The sequence below is a fragment of the Centroberyx affinis genome, unplaced genomic scaffold (genome assembly GCF_046629955.1).
Source record: "Centroberyx affinis isolate AG114_WGS23_722 - 3 ecotype Tasmania unplaced genomic scaffold, CSIRO-AGI_Caff_v1 ptg000287l_1, whole genome shotgun sequence".
Lineage (NCBI taxonomy): Eukaryota > Metazoa > Chordata > Actinopteri > Beryciformes > Berycidae > Centroberyx > Centroberyx affinis.
The window spans coordinates 107,458-131,601 of NW_027278966.1; the positions used below are offsets into that span (position 1 = coordinate 107,458).

General features: G+C 41.6%; 2 protein-coding genes across 2 annotated transcripts; one reads left to right on the forward strand and one right to left on the reverse strand.

Annotated features, from left to right (window-relative positions):
• Window positions 1-107: 107 nt before the first annotated feature.
• Window positions 108-2,269, forward strand: LOC139640363 (glucagon-1-like). Its single transcript, XM_071514558.1, has 4 exons — window positions 108-210; window positions 664-807; window positions 1,464-1,580; window positions 2,122-2,269. Exons 1-4 carry the CDS (start codon window positions 113-115, stop codon window positions 2,267-2,269), a joined length of 507 nt encoding a protein of 168 aa, XP_071370659.1. The 5' UTR covers window positions 108-112.
• A 2,851-nt stretch (window positions 2,270-5,120) lies between these two features.
• Window positions 5,121-23,882, reverse strand: LOC139640315 (sodium-driven chloride bicarbonate exchanger-like). Its single transcript, XM_071514502.1, has 21 exons — window positions 23,737-23,882; window positions 22,928-23,116; window positions 20,737-20,825; window positions 20,259-20,416; window positions 19,975-20,062; window positions 18,903-19,049; window positions 17,861-17,961; window positions 16,104-16,278; window positions 15,454-15,587; window positions 14,974-15,219; window positions 13,864-13,969; window positions 12,833-12,994; window positions 12,181-12,294; window positions 11,644-11,805; window positions 10,782-11,033; window positions 10,300-10,368; window positions 9,052-9,225; window positions 8,844-8,966; window positions 7,035-7,099; window positions 6,560-6,670; window positions 5,121-5,187 (listed from the first exon to the last, which is right to left on the reverse strand). The coding sequence occupies exons 1-21, from the start codon at window positions 23,789-23,791 to the stop codon at window positions 5,121-5,123; spliced, it is 2,787 nt and encodes a 928-aa protein (XP_071370603.1). The 5' UTR covers window positions 23,792-23,882.
• Window positions 23,883-24,144: the final 262 nt, after the last annotated feature.

A 24,144-nucleotide genomic window follows, 5' to 3' on the forward strand; every position in this document is an offset into this window, starting at 1 on the left:
ATATACAGCTATCTCATCCAATATGCGTTTCTGTTTTTTTTAAAGAATCAACTGTAACCATCTCTTGGTTGTATGTGTGTATGTTTCTGTGTGTGATGCGTAGGTTATAACAATGAAAAGCATCCGTTCCCTGGCTGGTATCCTTCTGGTCCTCTGCTTTGTCCAGAGCAGCTGGCAAGTTCCTCTGCTTGAGGCTGATGACAGCTCAAGGTATACTCAAAGCCTAAAGATAAACCACATGTATTCTTATTATAAATACACTGCGATGGCTATCTTTTTGTTTAATGGACCATCAAGCAATGGTATTGCTAGGGTTAGGGTTAGGGTTAGGGTTACCTTGCATTGTATTAAGACTGATAACTTTATAAGCAAGATAATAGCCTATTTCTACACTCCATAACAGCCTGGAGATGGAGAAACACTATTGGCATCTAATGAGCAATGTGCAAAATGTCAGTGCTTCACAGTTCTGTCAGTGTCCCATATTCCCAGGTGTGAATATGTGTAACTGTGAGCAGATATAGCTGGGTACCCTTGCAAATAAAGTTTATAAAAAGAAGTACGGCACCTATTTGAAGTTAAAAGTGCATATCTAATCTAAGACAGCGTTCCTCATCTCAAAGTAAGAGTGTGATTCTAGATGATGTTTTCTCCCTCCTGCAGTTTAGAGGCAGAAGACGCAGCGGCTGAGCTGTCCAACGTGAAGAGACATTCGGAGGGAACTTTCTCCAACGACTACAGCAAGTACCTGGAGGACAGGAGAGCGAAGGACTTTGTTCGGTGGCTGATGGACAGCAAGAGGAGCGGGTTAGTGTGTCTGTGCGATCCATTATCACAAGAATCTAAAAGGTTATCATTGTAGGTGAGGTACTTTTAGAATAGGATAGCACTATTTGGCTGTATTTCTTGAACAATGAAAAGATATTCAAGCTCAGTTATGGAATAAAATCAGCTTTTAGGGGGCTACACTGACATGTGGCTCTCTAATTCTCTATTTAGAATTAAGAAGAATTATAAAAAAAAAAAAGTACACTAAGAGTCAAAAGTTTGGACACGCATTTTTCTTTATTTTTACTATTTTTCACATTTTAAAGACATCATAACTATGAAATAACACAAATGGAATTATGCAGTGACCAAAAAAGTGTTAAACAAATCAAAACTATCTTATGTTTTAGATTCTTTAAAGTAGCCGCCCTTTGCCTTGATGGAAAGGCAAAGGCTTTGGAAGGAAATTCATACATAGGCATCAACTTCACTATTTATATTTGTTTAAGAAACAAATTTGAAGCATTTATGCGGAAGACTTTAGATCAAAATGGCTTTAAGATCATGAAAAACATAGTGCATTCAATCAGGTGTGTCCTGTGTTTTGGCTGGTATTGTATCAAATATTAGTATATAAATATCAAGTGTGTCAAATATCCTAGTCCTCCTCACTGAGCATTGTTATTTTTCTGCAGTGCTGCAACAAAGCGCCATGCGGACGGGACCTACACCAGCGATGTGAGCTCCTTCCTCCAGGACCAGGCAGTCAAGAACTTCGTCGACAGGCTGAAGTCCGGACAAGTCAGAAGAGAGTAGGCTCTCCCTCCTTCCAACTCCTACAGCACCCACCGCCTAATGTCCTCCCTGTTGCTGATGCCACGAAGAAGAAGAGGGAGAGAGAGAGAGAGATTGAGACAGAGAGAGAAGCTAATCAACTGCTTGAATAATCCTCGTTGTGCCCCTTCGCCCCTTTCCTTTCCGTTTCTTTTCTTTTCTCAAGGCCTGTGCTGATGTTCCATGTGGTCGCCAAAAATAAATCAGCTGAACCTTTGCCCTGCGTTGATTGATGTGTGCCTACACTGAAAGTATGCGTGTTGATTGTGACTGGAGGAATGATTATCAGTGATGATTACTTTCACACAAAACAATGAACCAATCATGAAATGATCACAGCAACACAGTCTCTTCATTTAGCACACAAATCTAGACAATGGTACACTAATGATGCTTACTGTGTGGTGGACACTACATTGTAGATCACCCAACTCACAGCGAATGGCAGGTTTTATGCATTACAGAGTTACTGGCCCTGACTGAGCGCTGTTTGTCCTGTGTGCCTGTGTACATATCCAGATCTGAGATGGACAGGAGGGGTGGAGCGTTCAGCAGGAGGCATGTAGATGGGAGCTTCACCAGCGATGTGAACAAGGTGCTGGACTCCATGGCTGCCAAGGAATATTTACTCTGGGTCATGACCTCCAAGCCCTCAGGGGAAAGGTAACACAAAGTGACACAGTTAAATAGACACAGATTAATGCTAGATTTTTTGTTTTTAACTGTCAGTCTGCTGTGTCATGGCGTGACTGTGATTTTCTTTCTTTTGCAGTAAGAAAAGGCAAGTCGATCACTGAAAGACTCTTCAGGAAATCCCTCTATGCTGCACAATGTAACGGAATAGAAAGCCATACTGCTTTGCATGTTATAACGTTGTCTTTGACATGTTTGAAATTGTGAATCTTTTTACACTATGCCATACAAAGATACAAAAGCTACTCTTCCACAGTTTTATGGTGCACCAGAGGAGTTAGGAAATTGAGGAAATATTTATTATTATAAATTTAAATTATTTTCTATATTTTTAATGTGAAAAGAAGAACACAAAACTTAAAAAACTCAGGTACGCCTATATGCAAAACTCTAGAAATGTAATTAGCTTTCATTGCGTATTGATAACCCGCTCTGCAAAATAAAGTTTTTTCATTGTCAGTTTCATTGTCTTATTTAAGATCATTTTCATTTACATCTTTTTACCAGCATGCCTCAATACAGAGTGAGCAGTGCATGCTGAAAAAGACATAAGTAGCTCAATAGTGAAGTAATTGATGAAACTTTGGTCAGAATCAATGGGCATGATGGAAAATTAAGGGAAAATAGGGTTATAGAGTTATGCTTTAAAGTCTACCTGCAATAACTACATTTTATTCCAATGAATATAAGCAACTGTGAGATGATACCTTTCCTTTCTCTTGGCACTCATTGGTAGTCTCCAACCTGAAGATAGTCTGACAGGAATCATGGGAAAAAGGTCACAACAAGCCTGGGTGCAAGAATTTTTATAAGCTCCTCTTCCTATAACTGAACTTTGATCATATAAATTCTGCAGTTGTTTGATGTAGGGATAGTGGCATTATTAACTTATTGCAGGACCTCTCTGTGGGACCCTCAGCATCATGGGCCAAGGTGCAAAGTCACTGCCAGAGGAGCCGAGGCTCGGCCCCAACACCCTGCAGAGCTTCAGCCTGAGGGGCAGCCGCCGCACAGCGCTCTCCATCCCCCTCCTGAGGTCAAAGGTGGAGACAAGGAAGACAATAACCACACACCGTGCATCTTGGGAGATCTACAGAATAGCTGTGGGACAGTACAGGATAGTGCAACACTGGGAAAATCAATTTAGCAGCATGGTGAGTGTGGAGACTTTCCTCCATCCCGACCCGCTCCGGGGCGGCTGCTGCTCTGACCTCTGACCTGAGGGGGTGGGGTGGGGTGAGAAGATTTCCCTATGGGTATCAACATAGTATCACATCATTTATTTATAATTTCAATTTTGAAATTCAATTCTATGAGGCAGGGTTTGTTTAATATCTCTTTATTTACTCTGTCGCTCGCTCGCTCTCTCACTCTCATGTAACAAATCACAATTTAACAACAGATCTGAATTGATATTTTTCTATACAGATGACTTAAATTATTAAACATAAGTATACAGCTATCACTACCAAATTTAAGGCAGAATTCCACACATAAGTGGTCAAAATATTTGATATTGATATAATTTTGACCCATTATTAGTTTCTCTACTCAACTAAGAACCATCAATTAGACAGTACAATGGGAAAAGAACATCTACAACAAAAACTTGCCTTCAACACAGATTCCAAGTTAGTAATATATTAGTAACATTTTACATGAATAAAATATACTATGTTTGTACATTGTTAAGTCTTTACCATTTATTACATGTTGCCCTTCTCAGAAAAAGGTATTATTGCATCTCTAGAAGTAACCATGGTCCTGCAGTGAGACAGTCAAGTTTTCTTCACCTTTGTGCAGGTGTTGTATTATTTTTTTTTTTAAAACAATTAACTTTAGATGTCAACACATTGAGGGTCATTTGGAGGGGAGATCACATGTCCATGGATGACACTTACTGACAAGATGACAAAAAGAGTATGGGGGTGGAAAAGATATAGCTTTCTACACAGTCACCCTAAAATTCAGCAATTGCAAATTTGATGATTTAAAAAGCCAAGGCCAAATAGCTAGAGACACAGAAAGTTCCCAGACTATGCTGCCATGCTAGCCTAAATATGTCAGTTTCCAATGAGCTGCCCAAAAGAAAAAACTACCGTCCATAACTCATTGGAGAAATGCTATTCTGGAGGATAGACATTTATTTGTAAAATGGCAATGGATAAGAACCTGGAGTGATAGAGGATACAATGAGCTGTCACTGTCACAAAAACATTTAGATATACAGAATATATAAAATGTATATTTAATACTTTCAAAAAAATCTACTAGATTTTCTATATAGCCAACTGTTTTAGATACCAGTGAAGTAGATTAGTATTGGCAAATATCTATTCAGTGTTACATTTTTCTATTGTGAGGTGCACCTATTCAGTAGTGGCATTAAATATTACACACAAATTCCACAAATTGGAGGTTTGCTGTGACAGGTTTTCAAAAGGACAACTCGCAGTTGCTGTTGAAAAAATATAAAAACATACAAAATACAAATAAAGTAGATTTAAAAATTGTTTAAAATGTTTACTGAATTGGCCCGTCGACACAGCAATTACGTGTCATGTAATTCTTGCTTTGCTCCTTCTGTTGCTGGTATCACCACACATTGAAATACATAGAAAAAGAACACAAATGTTTCTCAGTTCCTCGTGTTAATACTGTTTCTAACAAATTTTTATTTTTTATTTTTTTACACAACTTGCACACAGACTTACATGACAAAAACGCACAGTGTAGCACAGTACAAAGGTGGTCGAGTGTGGCACGGTATAGTTTTTTGATCTATTTTTTGATTGACAGCACAGTGGCACAGCCAGTACGTGTCATCACAAACTTGTCTCCCGGTCCAAGCTCTTCTCGTGTCTCCTCCGCTTGTGTCGCTTCTCGCCGCCACTGGAAAAGCTGCGCGAGAAAAGAAGCCGAGCAAAATGTCAGAAAGGGAACAGACATTTAGCACTGAGTTGACCAGCGGAAGCACTTGAAACAAGTTCATGCAATTCATGTATTGTTGTGTTTGTTTTTCTGTATTGGGATTGATCTTTAAAACGTGAATCTGTAGAAATGAGGGGAACATTAGGGTATTCCTCTGTTTTTTTTTCCCTTCTATGCTTGGGATAATTGCTGTGAAAATTGTAAATTGTTGTGAAAATTTGAAAAAGGAATGTCATTTTTTTACTTTATATTCCTCAATAAAAAGTTTAAACAAAATGAAAAAAAAGTGAATCTAACAGTCAAGTGCATTGAGCGTTGTCAGCTGGCCAACTGAGAGGTGTATTGGTCAGAAATGTAAAGCTTTATAAATCCAGATTACATAGCATGCAAATGTTTCATAAACCTTAAGTGCCTCGCAATTCAATGTCTTGTAGTGAGATATAGTGCTATTAATTTTGTGCATGTGTAACATGCACATCCAGGCCATGCTGTGTTGCAATCCACAAGAGCATCATTCCATTTATTCATACCAATCCGACACAAAACACTAGTGCTTAGATACTGCATGTGCATATGTGCATTTTGAGTCTAGTCCCAGCACCGAATCATAACTTGCAGCACAGATCAACACCACTCCATCATCAGCACATGCAACAATAAACGGTCGGTAGCAGCAAACAGGAGACACAGGACAAGACTCTCCATGCCGACGGGGGATTTGGGAAGGACTTACCTTTGGGATCTCAGCTTCTGAGAGGTTAGGAGGGGGAGCTTAGGGTTGGAGTGGAATGAGAGAGGCAGGTAGGAGACACTATGTTAGACTACCGATTCTGTGAGAAATTTGTGAGGAAAGAGCTGCTCTTAGAAAATCCCTTTCATCTAAACATACTAGCTCCTTGGTTTCCTGGAAAATAATATGAATTATGTCAAAAGCAAATAGTCCAATAACTAACTAGAAGGTACAGTGCAAACTTCTGCCAATTCCCCAAATTGCGGTTACATCCCAAAGCATCATTCCTATGACTTGTGAAAATGGTCCCTTGACCCTGCAAACATACTCTTATGGTTTAGAAGTAAGTCTCTATCTTTGTTAGTTTCATAGTTATGGGTAAAAACGTTACATGTCTAAAGGCAGAGATCACCTTTGCCCAAGGCCTGTCCACCAAATTTAATGAAAATCAGTTCATAGGTTTTTGAGCTATCCTGCTGACAGACAGACAAACTAATAATAAAAGGTAAGGGGATTTCTATGCAGTATTTGCTGTTCAGATCATCTGATCTATCGATGATACTTATTTGGATATCTGAGAGTGGCGTGGTGAAAGAAGCTGACCTTTTAGCGCTGGGTTCCTTCTTAGTGCTCTCGGGGTTGACGCTCTTCCACACATTGCCGAAAGAGCCTTTGGACATCTCATCAGTGATGTTCACTGTGGCAGGGTCACTCCTTCAGACACATAAGGGAGAAGACGTGTGTCGTCAGAGGAACTAAAAATCCAAAGTCTGCTACTTTAGAGAATGGGAACTGTCTGGAAGGTTTTCTCCAAAGTAGTGTACATATATAAGAATATAACAGAGGAGAAAGCAAAAGAAGAAAGATTGATAACTGGAACAGCAACCAACAAAGCAGTTAGGCTTGTTTTATGGGAATTATCAGTATGGTTAGAACACATCATTGCAAGTAAAACTAGTTTTACATATATATCTTCCAGGTAGAATTTCCCACTCTGTGATGTAAGTTAAAAATGGCTGCCATGGGGACTTTGTTGGACACTCAAAATACCAATACCATACTGATTAAAATGACTTACTTGAAGTGTCCCTCCAGTGGCATTTGTACAATGCCTTCTTCTTCTGCAATAATGCTGTGCTCTTCCTGAAGAGAGAGAGAAAATACGACTCATAAAGTATCTGAAAAGACACTACAGAGATAGCAGCATTACTGCTGCAGTGGTGACAACTGAAAGATGTGGGAAAAAAACAAAAAGTCCACAAGTAAAGCTGTCGTCTTTGTGACTGCCTCTTTATGCATTAACCTTTTGGTCATGCTGATGTGAAACCTAGTCAACCAACTAAGCTAGAGCAGACAGCCTGTTATATCACCATTGTATTCTGTATGATAAAGTGGGTTGGTCTTCTCTGGCAGAGAGGCGTAATAAACATTGGTATTTGTTTATATATAAAGCCCTTGTTGGAAAGCTACCACCTTACATCTCAATGATGCTGGATTGGAACTTTGGACCCTATCAAACTCGCTCAAATGACTTGCTTATGCTTAAGGTCCCCCGAGCATGGTCTAAATTTGGAAAGTCAGCCTTTTATTTTAGTGCCCCTAATTCAATTCAATTCAATTCAATTCAATTCAATTCAATTCAATTCAATTCAATTCAATTCAATTCAATTCAATTCAATTCAATTCAATTCAATTCAATAAATCTTTATTGTCCCCAGAGGGCAATTCTGGTGCAGTGGAATGATCTTCAACACACGCTAAAAATCAATACTCTACTAACCTATGGACAATTTAAAACCATGATCACAAACCTCCCTGCCTCAATGTGTAACTGTTTTAACTGATTTTCTTTATTCTCATCTATGTCTTGTCCTGTTTATTTTTAACTTTTAACTTGTCTGTAACTCGACAACATTGTAAATGAGGGCAACCTCAATGGTTCTTTGAGTTTAAATAAAGGTTTGAATGAATGAATGAATGAATGAATATGTTCATCAATAGAGCTCAGATGTGCCTTCCCCGTTTTACATTTAGGCACTTAGCTGATGCTCTGATGCAGAGCGATTTACACTGAGGTGTCTTGCTCAAGGACACTTGGCTGTTGATGGACACACTGGTTGTTGCAGGGAGAGAAGGGTCAGGGTCAGGGTTAAGCTGCGGCCGCACTGATCAGTCGGAAAATGGACGGAATTATTGATTGATAGATTTCCGTCCGTTGGGCTTTTTTGGAACGTCAACAAGGTGGGAGAGGCAGAAATACAACTTTGCTCATAACGGTATTACACGAAAAAAGAAGACGCAGATTATACCGTATGAATTAAATAAGAAACTGACCTGGAAAACCTACCGTCATCCCAACGTTATACCAGGCTTTCTCCATTTTATCTTTGTTTTGGTCGTACCATTGTTTCTGTGATCGCTGCTATTTTTTTCCAAAACAAACGTAGGAATGCGTCTGATTGGTTAAACGGATGGTGATGAATCCAGAAAAAGTTCAACTGGGTTGAACTTTTTGTCCGCCTTAGGGTTAGGGCTAAACTACTATGATAATAATGTAAGGTGGCTACTTTTTTTCTTTTCTTTTCATTTTGTGTTATTTCCTTAACTTGGAGTGACTTTATTTTGTATGGGTTTTGCATGCTTTTCATTTTGTGTGTTTATTTCCCTAATTTGGAGTGACTTGTATTTTGCATTTTTGAATTTTTGTATTTATATATTTTTATATTTTGTCTTTGTTAACTTAGGTTGTGTTGAGCTACTGTGTGATTCCATTTTGCTTTATTTTTGATTAACTTGTTGTATGTAACACTTGAATGTGAACACCTGATTCCCCGCCACCCACTGATTGCATCATGGCAATCAGCCTAATGTTGATCTAATTTTGGACCTCTTGCTCTGCATCTTCTAGTTTCTTCTTCTTCCATTCAGGCATCAGGTCGTCCAGCCAGCTCAGTTCTCTCTTGGTGAAGATGAAGTCAAGCAGCTTACGAATGAACACCAGGGCCAAGACCTGGAGCACCACAAACGGACAGATATTAACCACACATATGCACAAAATATGCAGGCACACACACTACCACACACACACAGCTTACCATCATAGGGAAGACGATGGCAGCCTTGGAGGTCTTGATGATCCAGAGCAGGGCCAGGCAGGTGAGCTGGATGATGGTGAAGAGGTGCACCTTCCTCAGCGGGACGTGGCGAAGGTAGATGAAGTCTGGCTGATGCTTTGCCGGCATGCCGAACAGCCTCAGACGGTCAAAGAACTGTATGGACACAGACAGATGTGGATCATTTACAGTGGTAACCATTGTACAAGTCCCACTAAAAGCATTTATCCTGGATTAGTACTGCTAATAAAAATACTTACTTGAATGTTATGCAGTAGAAACATTCATGTTTTGTTACACAAAACTGTAGTGTCTCTCAACCAACTAGTTTTGAGACCATTCCTTCTAACTTCCAGTGGCTCAAACAAAGAGAAACGTTTTCAAATACATTCTTTTTGGGGATTGAGCCAATGTTCAGCAGCTTTTTAGCAAGCATGCAGCAAAAAGTGGGTGTTCAATATCGACTGTATCTGTCATCTGTACATGTGGAAGGGCTTCAGTAACTACAAGTACAGTGCACAGTTCTTGGACAGCATCTAGCTAATATCAACAGCATGAGGCTGCGTGAGGGGAAAGAGAGCGCCTCATTATGGCATTGTTATATTTGTTTCCCATTGAGCTTTAAAACAAACTGTTGAATGAACTGAAATATCTATATCTAGGTCATATCTATGAAACAGATAAAGATAAATCACCCAAGTTATTTTAGCTGAATCAGATAACAAATTTGGAGGTACATATTATTATTTATTTTTTTTTACTTTATTTATTCAGGGGGAGTTTCACTGAGAGCAATGCTCTCTTTTTCAGAAACGCCCTGATCACATTCACACCTGGAAGCTGACCAGTACAACCACAGTCTGATCTGCTGGCCACTGAGCAGCTCCACTGGAGCAGTTGGGGTTAAGGGCCTTGCTCAAGGGCACCTCAGTGGTGGTAATGAGGGAGGGGCAAGCGCTGCTTTGCACTTTCCCCACCCAGATTTATCCTGCCGGTCCGGGGGATTGAACCGACAACCTTCCGGTCACAAGCTCAATGAATATGATTATTCACATTGCTCAATAATGTAGTGCATTACTTAGTATTTGTTATTTATATAATTAATCATCTTTTGTGCTACTATAACTGCAACTAATATTACTACTACTACTACTGCTAGTACTACTACTAGTGCTTCTATTACTGTGACTACTACTCCCACTACCACTTCTTCTATTCTTAAGAGCTCACCTGAATGCCTCTGAGTGAGGAAGCCCCCATGTATAAAAACACTCCGTACAGCACTGGCATGGGGATGAACTGGAGACAGAGAAAGATATTCAACATCAGGCATGAGACAAAAACTATTTGCAAATAATTCTTTGTGTTTGTTTTAACCTCCCAAGATGTAAGATGGGTGGCGTTTACAGCATCAGGAGAAGTCAGATACTGTCAGGTAAGTGATCAGTCATAAGAGAAAATACTAAATTGAGTCTGGCACTAAATGTATTGACCTATGTAATGCCACTCCCAGCAGCACAACATCATCCATTTTAATATCAATGTGCAGATAGGTATTCTTGAAGATAATTGTGATGTACATGAATTAAACAAGTTTTTAGACATGAAATACAGTATGCAGGTGCTAATTCCGCACCAACATTTGTTACTGATTAGGATGTGAGTGGTTTGTGTGTCGTCGTTCGTCCACGACATGACCTTTGACCCCTGACCTTTAGCACGGAGGTCATGAAGACGGAGCAGCCCATCAGGGTGAAGATCATGAGGCCGGTGAAGCGCTGCTCTCGGATCCCCAGGAACTTGGGCTGCTCTCCGGGGGCCGAGCACTCCGACTCCAGCTTCAGGCTGTTCACGTGGGAGATGGAGAGAACGGTGGCCGCCACGAACCACGGCAGGCCCATCACCGAGCACACGCCCAGCATCACCCCCACCACAAACAGGTCCAGGTGGTAGCCACAGCCTTTCTGCATGAGCCAGACAAGGGACACTGGTGTTTAGAGTAGTAATAATGATAATGTGGTACTTTATTGATCCCGTAGGGAAGCTTTCTTTTGCGCTGGTCCCCCTTCAGGAAGGTCAGGGTCAGCTACAGAACAGCCACCCTCAAGCTGATAGGGATTCAGTGTCTTGCTCAAGGACACTTCAGCAGGGTGGATATACTACTACTAATACTATTATCATTAAGAAGAGGAAGAATCACAAGAAGGAGAGGAGGAAGCAGAAGAATTAAAAGAGGTGGAGGAAGAAAAAGAATCACAAGAAGTAGCGGAAGAAGAAGAAGAAGAATCACAAGAGGTAGAGGAAGAAGAAGAATCACAAGAGGTAGAGGAAGAAGAAGAATCACAAGAGGTAGAGGAAGAAGAGGACCAATTTGGCCTTCATTCTCTAGCTAATTTCATAAACACTGTAGCACTGTAGCACAGGTTGAACTCTATTCTATTTACAACCAATTCCTTACATCACAAAAAAATAGGTAATTGAAAGAGTGTAATTACGAAGCCGCTGTTCTTAAAAGAAGCTTTAATCCCATTATTTTTGTGGCTAGAATTTCAAGGAGGATTTAAAAAAAAGCACCTTCAGTTTGTGCTCCTTCCTGTTGATAATGACAGCCGTGATCTGCTGGTCCATGAAGATGAGGATGGTGCAGAGCAGAGCAGGGATGAAGGTGACGATGGTGGTCCACCAGGGGTTGGGCCCCACTGGGTTTATAACCCAGCCACGGTCATCTCTGGTTGGCTGGGGGAAGCAAAAAGTTCAGTAGGTAAATCTACAGTGTTTCCAAAAAAATCCCCAAAAAACAAAAAGGACACTTTAGATTGAAATATCTACACATTACATTTACATTTAATCAATGTAAAGTACATTTTCTTGTAATAATAAACACTGGCTCATATCAAATCTTAATTAAGCAATCTCTATTCTTGTTGTAGATGTATCTTACTTTTTAACTTATTAAGTATTTTAAGATTTTTGATTATAAATTAGTTACATTTTAGAGGATGCAAGTATTTGTACTTTGGAATATTAAAAGAACTTGAGGTCATGTATAGTTTTATACAAAATGGATATATACAGAAGCCTTTTGGAATGGAGGCTTTCATTTGGACTTACTTTGAACTTGCTGGGGACCTGTAGCTTTGGTGAGGGGATGCCCAGGGCATAATCTACCAAAACCATAGTTAGGATGGTGATGAAGACAGCAAAGTCACTGATGATGGCCCGCACCTTCAGAGGGAACAGACACATTCTTCAGGCAAAATCCACATTTCATCCAAATGCCAGTCAGACTACAGTGTAGTACTCCTTCACCGCCACAAGGAGGCGTTGGTACACTATAGATTGGTGTGTCAGCATCACGCCACACATCAAGCAGCTCATGAGTGTCCTCTCAATGATAAATCATAGAAATTGCTCAAATAGAATGGCCACACAGACTGCAGGATTCTTTGCTATTTCAGATGAAACACCCAATAGATGGCAGCATAATCAAGTTTCTTCTTAAAATGTCACAGACAGAGAGAAAACCATACTTGGCAGGCAGATCAATTTCAATTTAATTTCACAGTCACGTGACAAAATAACAATTAGATTGACTACTGTAAAATTAGAGCAGCACAGTCAATATGGCCACTACCATGCACCTAGAGACGTTAAAACGTACAACTACTGAACTTTAAAAAGACAGAGAGGTCGATAGAAAGAGAGAAAGTGAGAGAGAGAAAGGGTGTGTATGTGAGAACGTGAGCCTGTGTGGGACACGGACCTTGGTGGGGAAGTAGCGGCTAGTCTTGAACTCCTTGAGGAAGGCGGACATGAAGACGGTGGAGAAGAAGAGGACCACGCACCAGAAGAGGACGTCGGGGATGTAGGGGCCGTGGGGGCCGCAGGCGCTGCCCTCAAACTCCCCATGCAGCATCTCACAGTCCTGCAGGCACCGGAAAGACATGATGATGATGATGATGATGGCGATGATGAGGAGGATGAGGATAATAATGATTATAGTGGATGGCAATGACGAATCTGTAAAATCTGACTACCAAAGTGTTTGTTGCCACTTACTCTTCCTCAGGTACATTCGTTATTGCTTTTCATAACATATCACTTCTACCAGATTAGCTGCTACCTCATGCTCATGGATTCTCCGAGCATGCAGTATAATTAGTATCTGTGTGTCTCTGACTTTGCAGAGGTGTTTTCAACCTTGCATGACCTTCCCTCCCAAAATATTTCCCGCCGAATGCCTAACAAGCATTGTGTAGGAGTGACACAGCACGCTTCCAGTGGCAAGACTTACTTACGGCTGACAGTGGGAGAATCCACTCGTCACAGCGCCTCTCCATGCTGATTCTGCATGGCTAAATCCTGTGAAATCCTGCCCACATGTTCCTAATCCCCCCGTAGTCTTTAGCTGCTACTTGATAAAGCAAAGTGTGGACGAAGGGAGACGCAACACACCGCTAGAGACTGTAATCAATATCCTTAACACTCGATGTATCTTGGTTCCTACATGGATAAGCAATTGTAGATGAGCTAATATGCCATCTCATGTTAACACTTTTCTTCTATTTGTCTCGTGTGTTCTCCTCCCTTCTCCTCTCCTTGGGATCACAACTTGGCTGATGCTTCTTAAGTCTTTACAGCTTACAGATCCAGAGCAACACTTCTTCAGATTAGAAGTCTATCTGAACTGAGAAAGCCTGTTCCGTCTATGTATCTCTGAGCCATAAATAGCCCTTGTTTCTGTGTATCCTATGTATTTTTGCTGGTTCCCTGCACATGTCTATGGCTCCTTACATTGACCTCCAGCATGGTCCAGTTGACCTGGGAGGCCGTGATGTTTCTCTCCTCCCAGTACCGCAGAGTCTCGTTGCTGGGGTCCCGGGGCTCCACACATGCACACCTATGGAGGCGAGCGCACACACACGCAAGCATGGATACACAGATACGAGCTTAAGTACACAAAGAACACAAACACAACGCATATCTCCTCACTGTACACTTTACATGAAACTTCTTAACATCTGAGGGTCAATTTAACAATTAGCAACACTCTAGAAGAAATATTGCTTACCCACAAACTGTTCCAGTCTACTCTACATCCTGTACCACTAGGAGATTAATTAGATTGTGATACACCACTTCCAGGATAATGAAAAACATTCAGCCATCAACATGTAATGACATTTTCTGATGGCATTTTACTAAACTCTAAATGTCAGCGTCACCTGCTGTTCACAACACAAGCACAGAAAACCCACACAAGAGAAACTCCTAGCCTGACTGCGTATTGACATGGCCAGCTTATGTGCTGTGGTAATGCATGCTCTTGAAACACAGTCAACATGGGATTATTCACCATAAAGCAAAATCCATTACTGAAACACTCGATAGTGTCTACAGTACTGCACCATCTGCCCTTTCATGGTGAGGCAAACACTAGTCCCTTTGGCACGTGCATGCAAATGTGCTCATACATGCGCACGCAATACTGTAAATTACATGCCGCAACAACAAAAACAACAACAGTGCAGCTGATTTAGAGCAGTGGTTGGTAAAGTGGAAACTGGGAACCACCTGGGGTTCCATGGCCAATAAAATGACAAGTGATTCAATTTCAACTCATGTCTAACAACAAAAATCTTCTTCAATGGGGTTCCTTAATACACAATCTTATCATATTGGGATCTGTGGTCTGATGAAATAAAATGTTTAAGAATCCATGACATGGACCAAGGGACCAAAGATAATAGCAGTTTGTAAATCCTTTGCAAGCTAGAAACATAACTATGAATCTTTAACAGATGCTTGTGTCAGACAGAAGAGCTTCCAGTCCCAGGTCACCAGTCATAAAAACGTATTCTTAGCCAACTCGCCTTATCAAATATGAATTCAAAAAGCACTTACGAGTACTGTGTGAGTTTCTGAAGGTTATTGTTCTTGTTGATGGGGTAGTGCTCCCCCAGGTGGAGCAGCTTCTCCAGGGCTTCGTAGATGAAGATGATACAGATCAGGGCGGCAAAGGCCTCCTCAGTGAAGCGCGTGATGTAACAGACAAGCGAACTGGCATCCGTAGCCACCAGCAGGAGACACAGGAAGGCCGTCCAGAGGCCGATACAGGCCCTCAGGGAGAGGTAGGAGAGGCCGTAGTCCCTGAGAGAGAGGACAGGACACACACACAGAAGAGTGGAAGGCAAGGTTAGATAATTAGATATGACATCCCTATTGAAGCACACACAAGCGCATGCACATTGACCGACACACATCCACCATTGACTCTCAGACAGGTAAGCAAAGGCACACATTCTTGCACCTAAAAGCAGGCAAAAATGCATATCAACAAGGTAATAGTAGTTTTAAAATTGAATCACAAAGGGAGAAACATACTTGCAGAACTTGAAGAGGATCTTCTCAAAGACGAGCACAGGCCCTGTGCTGCCCAATATGGTGAGCGGCTGCCCAGCAAACAGAGAGTAGGCTATACCAGTCATGGACGCCCCGAACAGGGACTCAATAGCACTCTGGAAACCAAGGAAATAACGCTCTTATTTTACAGTCAATCACATGTTGCTTTGAATCAGCGAGTGTTGGGCTGATTTTATCTGACGTTTTATCTCACGTTCTAGGTAATATTTCAACTACTCTCAATTTCTCTTATCATAGTTCATCAATAAATGTCATTGTAAAAAGACAGTGCGTGCTACGCATGTACAACAACAGCAGGTGTAACAGAATCTAGATTCTACGCAAACAGGTGGCGGAAGACTAGAAATGAGTGAAGCAGGCTTGACAGAACATTGAATCCTGAACTGGCTGTGAAAATATGGGAAGGGAAAGTGTGTTCATTCATTTTCTGAATGTATGCAACTGTCAGTGTGATGCAGGATGTTGTTGAAAAAGAGCCTGCGTTCTAAGTTATATCTTCCTAAACAGTATAAAGCTACTGTCATAAATATGTTTCCATGGAAGGAACAGCTGCTGTACAATAACGTCAGACAAAACCTAAATTTGGAGCAATGAAGATGGTGGTTTCTTACCACACGCCCCTCTGTGGCCTCCCCCAGCAGTCCCCCGAAGGTGATGACGGGGGACATGCAGGCGCAGTAGAGGAAGAGGAAGGAGGCCAGACACTGCAGACTGATGGCATCTGTGAAGTCGGAAAGGTAATGAGGAGCCTTCCGCTTGATGTCCAGGACAAAGCCTCCAAAAAACCTGTGGGGAAATACTCTTTATGACTATGACTCTATGAGAAAATAACGTACAAGTGAACACATACGGTATACGCATACGCATACACAACGACACATACACTCTCTCTCACAAAAATACAAACACACACACAAAAATTCCCTTAACTGACATTAATAATGAAAGAAGCAGAGAGATACACTCCGATAGGAATATTTACTACATCTTAATTTCACATCAGTAAGCATGTACAGTGTGTGTGTATGGCAGCACTAGTACAGTACAGTATTTTGTGTGTGTGTATTTGTCCATCCATGCGTCTCTCTTTGTATGACTGTCGGCCAGAGAGCAGGCTCTCCTGCCGCAGCATGCCGGGACCATGGCGAACTAGCTGGAGGTGGTTGCTATGGCAACAGAGGGCGGGACTCTATGCTTATTTCAGTCTGTGTGGTAGGCAGCGATGCCACGTCCCGGGGGGGGGGGAGGAGAGATGATGATAACTGAGACTGGGCTTCCAGCCAATCTGAGCCGGGATAAGAGCCTACCGCAGCATACCGGAGCTCACCAGCGGCGCATCACTCACTCTGCTATGAAACCACTGTCCCTGAGATATAAATAACCCCTCTGCACCCTGTTACACTCCCATTGTCTCAAGCCCGGCTTTGGGAACCTCCTAGTGGTTGTGAGATGATTTTTGATTATCCATTTCTACAATCAAATATATTATCTTTAATCCTTCTGGCAAATCTGAATTTTTGCCTTGTCAAATAATGAATTTTTGCTGCCTCTTTGCTCCCTCAAATTAATTAACAGCTTGAAAATTAACATTTTATTTGATGTCTCGATTCTATTGATGTGCGCCTTCGTCAGGGGATCATGGGCATCTCTTCGCTTTGAGGTTTTAGGTTCATGTTGCAAGTAAAATAAGTTGGGAGCCACTACTATAGCCTCATCATGTCTCTTTTGTTGGGAATGAACGTGAGTGAATGAAGTGAAACCAACTGCTTATTTACTGATGATAATGGTTTGAAGATTATATTTCTGAGCACAGTAATTACCCTGTGATTATCATTGGTGACATGATGAGGATGATGAGGAAAGCAGGAGAAAAGAAGTGAGACGTTGCAAATAGACAACACACAGTGATAATACTGTTATGTGTCGTGATTAAACAAAATGCATTTCATTTCATTATAGCAAATGAATCCAGTGAAAGCAATGACTGTGAGGAGCACTTTGTGCATTATTTGTCAGCCAGTACATTCACGTGTCTCTGTGTTCTTAAATAATATAACGACACTGCAATATTGAGGAATGTAAATTTATGTGGGACAGTATGCTTGGCTGATTCTAGCCTCATAATGAAAGGTGTTTGTGGAGTTGAAGTGTGAGGAATGGTAATGAGCCATTAGGGCAGTCTGCCTCTTAAGAGAGCTGGATTTATAGTTTGGGGACAGAGAGGCGACTAGCAGGGGTGGCAAACAGGCGACAGGGAGACGGGGGACGAAGAAGCGCTCCGACAGCTCAGGGCTGTAGATCACACAAGTAATGCTGAAGGTTGCACGCTTTCTCTCTCTCTCTCTTTCTCTCTCACAAAAACACGTACTTCCCAGTGCGCTGTAGCTCAGGACCTCCGTGGCCTCCATGGTCCTCTGCCTCTCCAAGATCTGTCACTCCGTTGGGAACAGGGGGAACCTTCCGCTTTTCCTGTGTGGTTAAGATCACTGTCAGTTAACTGTCGGTCGCCGGTCATCGTTCTGAGGACAACAACTGCCGTCAAGTTGCGTTTAATGCTCCACTGACTCAGACATTTGCAGACACAAGATGTTATACGTAATCTTGTAACATTTAACCAAGCATAAATGCCAAATTATGAATCTTTTATGTCATTTATTTCTGATTGTGGCACAATTCAATAGCATTATAACAATCTAATTGCATAATGGTATGGTATTTACCACAGGATTCACAAATCACAAATGGAATGAAGTCCTAAAACAACCTCAGTACTTTTTCAATCATCTGGGTCAGCTTTCTGTCGGATAACAGAATTACTCTCCGCAACAAGATGGCCGATCGCCTTTCAGCTGTAAAGTCGTCACAGACCAAAATAACTAATGGAGGAAAAACAACAAATGTTTTGGAGAGGATTGAGAGCAGAACCCCCGGGAGCGCCATCAAAGCGCAAAGTACAACACAGTTGAGATTAGAGGAGTACGCAGATGTTTCAGTGTTTCTCAGCAAAAAAATATGTAGCGGGATGGAATCAAAGGCAAAGCAGTAATATATCGCTGTTGTCCGGTGAAAAACTCATATCTCCAAAATGTCAACTTTTCAGGAACCAAGAAAAACAGCCTTATTTTTAGCTTTAATGACCAATTTTTCCAATTCATTTTGAGAAGGTCTCATCCAACAATGACTATATACAAAGAATCAAATTCTAAAAAGCCTTTTCAATGATCAAATATGTGGCTGAGCCCTTTCACTGGCAGCAATTATGCTGACCCCTTCAATAATTTACCCAATTATCCAAAATTTCTAACATTACAAGCAACCAATATCTAGCGGTACACAGTGTCCAAACACTGTGCCAAAGAACAAAATAAGATAAAGAGACTTTTTTGTCTTTTATGTATATAGGGAGTTACCTGAGAGGGCACATTTTTAGGCGGCTCTATTCTGATGGAGGGGTCCCACTCCCCAGGGGGCAGGACTGTCACCTGGTCCAGAAACTCATCAATACCTGCCACCAGGTCATTCCTGTCCTTGGCCTTGTACGCCACATCATGGAAAACCTGTGAAAGAGGTGAGGAGAGACATTCAATAAGATTTCAGAAACATACTTAGAAAATGCAGCTTTAGAGTGATGTGTCCTGTGCAAATCTTCATGGAGGTTGCGTATTAAACCTAATAAAAATACATCTGTCGTAAATATAGTTTCATGTTTATTAATTATTGCTTTAAGAGTCTGTTCCATTCTTTTGCATTAATAAATCATCGACTGCATTTCCTTGCATATAGTATTCCAGCTACAGTAAGAGCTTATCCAGCATAAGCTCTTTATTATGTATTTCATATCCCACAAAGAATTATCCCTATCCCCATAAATGAGTAGACAAAATATTCAGAATATTATCATACAAAGTGAATTTACACAAAAACAATACCAAATGGGATAAAGTGTATACATGCCCCAGTTTCTCAGCTAATCTCTATCTCAGGTATTTATTTCTCATAATTGGGATAAGAGCTTAACAGGTATATTGTATACAGAATATGATTATACTGTGGTATTCCATATGTTAATAGCACATTAGCGTTGATTTAAGCATAACGATTGGTTCAAAAACAGAGGTACAATTCCTTCCCACATATGATGAAGTAGTTTGACATCCATATGCTTCTATTTTGATACATCCCAGAGGAGCACTGGGATGTAAAAGAGTGAAAAAGACGACATCTGGCTCTAATGATGGTCAGCAACACAGGCTCTGCACTGCACCGTGGGAAACAGACAATCCTGCAGGGGTTTTTATGTGATAAAAAGAAACTCCCAGGGTCAGCTGAAGAACAGCAGCCCCGGAGCTGGTAGGGATTCTATCTAGCTAATAAAGGCAAAAATAATCTTTCAAAAAATAATGGTTACAGCCTGTTTTTAGGGAATGGCCTTGATACCACAACTGGGGTTTTAACATGGATACTCCTGGGCTCAGACCTCACCTCGTCAGTCATCAGTGTAGCGATGGATCGGCCGATTTCATGGTACTGCGGGCCTTTTCCCAGGGGGCCGAGCAAGATGAAAAGAAACCTGTGCAACACAGAGGACAGCCATTTTGGGTCAAAGTCAAACACTTTCCTCTTGAGGCATTTAGAGAATAATTTCACCTAACCAGACTTGATACAGGATACAGAGAGAGAAAGAGAGAGTGAGAGAGAGAGAGAGAGAGAGAGAGAGAGAGAGAGAGAGAGAGAAGCAGGGGGTATTCCTGCATTTGGTGTATAACCTGGTGGTGATGGGAACCTCAGCCAGGCCATTGAGCAGTACAGCAGGCGCCAGGCGGACAAAGGCCACCACAGGGCGCTCTAGGAACTCCAGCTCCCCCACCAGGACATTGGATGCCTCGGCACCAGGAGGGATTTTCTTCATGAAGTGGAGGTCAATCTGTGAGACAAAACACATACTGATGTCAGCATTAATGCAAGTCTATCCATTGGACAAAGAGATGTTATGTCACAGTAGCTTCTGAAGAGGTAAGTAAATAATAATCCCAAATGATAGCTGTATCTGAACTTGATGAATCACTCAACCAAAGAAAACAATCTTTACTCCTGTTAAATTCCATCCAGTTTCCCAGAACAAGAGGCTCGTGGTGACCATTTCACACGTAACCCTACCTTGGTTAAATATACAGCGCTAGTTGTGTGTCCAGCTATCGGTACCCATAGACAAACAGCAGATCAGCGGTGGGTCCGGGCGCTCACCTTGCTGAAGTCGACAGCACTGTTTTCTCGGCTAACGTCCTGTTTGCCCTCATTGTTAGCTGGCTGGGACTGGGGTGAGACCGTTTGGCCTGGCGGGCAGAGCAGAAAACCAACATCATGTCAATCTCACTGAGGCTCATCCTATCACAACAGCACTTTCCCACACAAAGACAAAGGTCTACAGTGAACAACTGCAGGGTACAGTTACATTCTCTGAAAAAGAAGATACAACGGTGGACCATTTTGTTATTTGCACTGCACCTTTTTTTGGCAAAAAGGTTCAGCCCCAGTGACAAAAGATACAATATTGTACCTTTTTTCAGAGTATACCTGGTCTCTGATGAAGCTTAATACTCAGTTCATTAGAATTGGGTGCATTGGAGATTATGATTTTAGTCAAATATTAGGCTCACTCTTTCTCAGAAGACCAGTTTTGTAAGCTTATATCTCAGTGAGGTGCAATCTTTAACTTTCATTTCAGATTAAAATGTATCCACTGACAGATGTTGGTTTGAATAAATGGTTTCTTCAATGAATTTTAGTGTTGTAACGAGAATTAAGAAAGTAAAAGATTGCTCCTTTAAAACCTCAAACCCGAGCATTTTGTGATGTGAATGCACCAGTGCTGCTATTTGAGCAAATCACAGCATTTGTAGGGACTTACAGTATTCCCCATTAAGGAATGTGGCTTGCTCAAAAAGGCCAGCTGTTTCAGTGAGGGTGTGATACTACCATAAAATAAGGATCCTGAAGGCAACTGAATGGAGATTACATTTCGTGTTATTAAGTTATGTTATGATTATGAGGCAGTTAGCTGTCATTATTAGTGATTAGTGACTGTTATCAGTTTAGAATCGGAGTCATAAAGCCCTTATGATCGCTCTTGCGATTGAACAGACTGTTGAGAATTACATAAAGTGGAGAGTATCATCATGGAAATTGGGGAAACGACACATGCCCAGTTTACCTGTGTAAAATAATTCTGCAGAGAAAACCTCTGCATACTTTGAGCCATACAGTTTTCATTTTATTACTACACTTCTTCTCTCTGTCCACTTTTGATAAAAAAGATTGCTAAATCAAAATTGGAAGCGCACACTCAGGCTTCAGAGTAGATTCTCACTCTTAACATTTATCTACACCAGCACAATCCTGAAGAAGACTGCAGTCAAACCGTTGGGTGGTGGCTGGTTTTGTGGCTTTAAATAAATGTAACAAGTGAGAATCTACTTGAAGCCTTAGTGTGTTCTTCCAAATTTTTATTTAGTTATATTTAAGCCTTTTGGAATGCAGTATAACGTTATAAGTGAAACAAACAAGGTTCTTGACTGCAAGAAGTTTTTTTCTGTGATAAAAAAGATTGGCCATATAGTTTTGAATACCTCACCGCACATGTATGGTAACTCCATTTCTGACTCCTCATGATGATACTCTCCCCTCATAATCTATACTATTCTATACAATTACCACTACTACAACTACTTTTAGTGATTAGCATCAGTTTAGTCCTGTCTAGTTGCCTGTACAGATTTCCTGTTCTGTGTCTTGCTGTGGGATGGGAGAGTAGCCTTGCGCTACCGCCTGATGGAAACTAAGACGTTTGGTCTTTGTTTCGCCAAGGGGCGTGTCTGGGGACAAGTGGCCACGGCTCTTGGAGGGGCTCAAAGGTGACGGAGGGGTGGACACGCATGATGGGCAACACACACACCGCGGCCACGCCACACAGGAAAAGACCTTTCTGGGTGGGGCGTTCTCAGGGACTGTTTTCTTAGACGAAAGGCCAGGCGATTTTATGCTATGATAGAGAATGCCATTTACTGGATAAGTGAATGGCACACACACGCACGCACACACACACACACACGCACACACACGCACACAAAGCACATGTTAGACAAGGACAAACACATACATACAAACATGGAGAAACACAAACAAGAGGAGAAAAAGGAGATATCAAACAGCGGTAAAACAGCAAGTCACAAATGGGCACAAGAAACTTGACACTGAAAAAAGCATGCAAAGGATTTACAAAATTGCAAATAATAATATATTTACATACAATAAAGTGTATGGCCACCATGGAAAAAAGTAGAGAGGAATACAAGATGTGGACAAGACCACAGCTGGGCAATTGGACAGACTGGTGTGTGTGTGTGTGTGTGTGTGTGTCTTTGGACCATTCGCTCACCATTCTTGTCCATGGAGTGGGGCTCGGACTGCTTCTTGCCAATATCAGCGAAGGAGCGTACGATGGGGATGCGGTTGGCCAGCTTCTTGTGGTTCTGGTGGTGGTGCTGTTTGAGCAGGGCCTCGCGGATCCTCTTCCTGGCATCTTGACCCACTGGGCCCGACAGCTCATGCTGATCCAGGACCATCTCTGAGGAACACAGCACACAAAGACACAAATGTAGGTTTAGACATTTACTACTGACTGTCTTCGAACAATTCACTTCAAACTCACAGAGGCTTTACCCTCGGTAACGTCTGTCCCTGTGTAGAAGCCAGTGATGCTAAGCTGATTATTCCAACAAAAACCCACCCACTGCTGCCGATTAAATCACCCAAAACCAGGTTAAGTTCACCAGATCTCCCCAGCAGCGCAATTTTTTTACCCAACCAGATACACGCTCTCTTTCCTTTCTCCAAAAATATCCCAGATAAAATACGGTTGCATTATTCCTTCCCAAACCAGGTCAAACAATCCCATTCTAAGTCTATGGATATATATGAAAGGGCAAGGCAAAACAGAAAAAGCATAGTGACAGAGTATAAAACCCGTCCCCATCCCTGAATTTATTGATTGCCAGTGAACCAAATTCAAACATTAGCTATATTGACTTTTACATATCTGGTCTCTGCCCCACCAGGATGTGACACAGTAAGAATCAATCTTTATAACGCTAACAGGCATAGAGAGGGACCGGGAGAGACATACTGTAGCTCTACCCATTGACCTATACAGGACCACAGGACACCGGCCCAGCCCAGGACCTCTACCTGCGATCTCCTCCAGAGAGTTAGCCCTCATGTCCAGCATCACCGTGCCGTTCATGATGCAGCTGCGAAGCTCAAACAGACTGTGTAGGGACAGCGTGGCTACGTAGGGCTTACTCCACCGCTCCCCACCGTCCTCCACATCCTCCTCAAACTTCAGCCACCTTCACATAAGACAAAAAAAAAAATACATGAATAAACATACAATGGATTTGCAAGCACACACACCCCCACAAAAATGCAGAAAACACACAGATACGATACATGTGTATTTGTAGACGAGATGTAAACACAAAACCAAGTTGTGATTCTCTGTTTCTCTGATTCTTTGTGGTGATGACATGTAGTTCATTCTGAACACATGAATCGTGGGAGTTGTGTGAAAATTTGCAGCAAGGTGTGACGATTCAG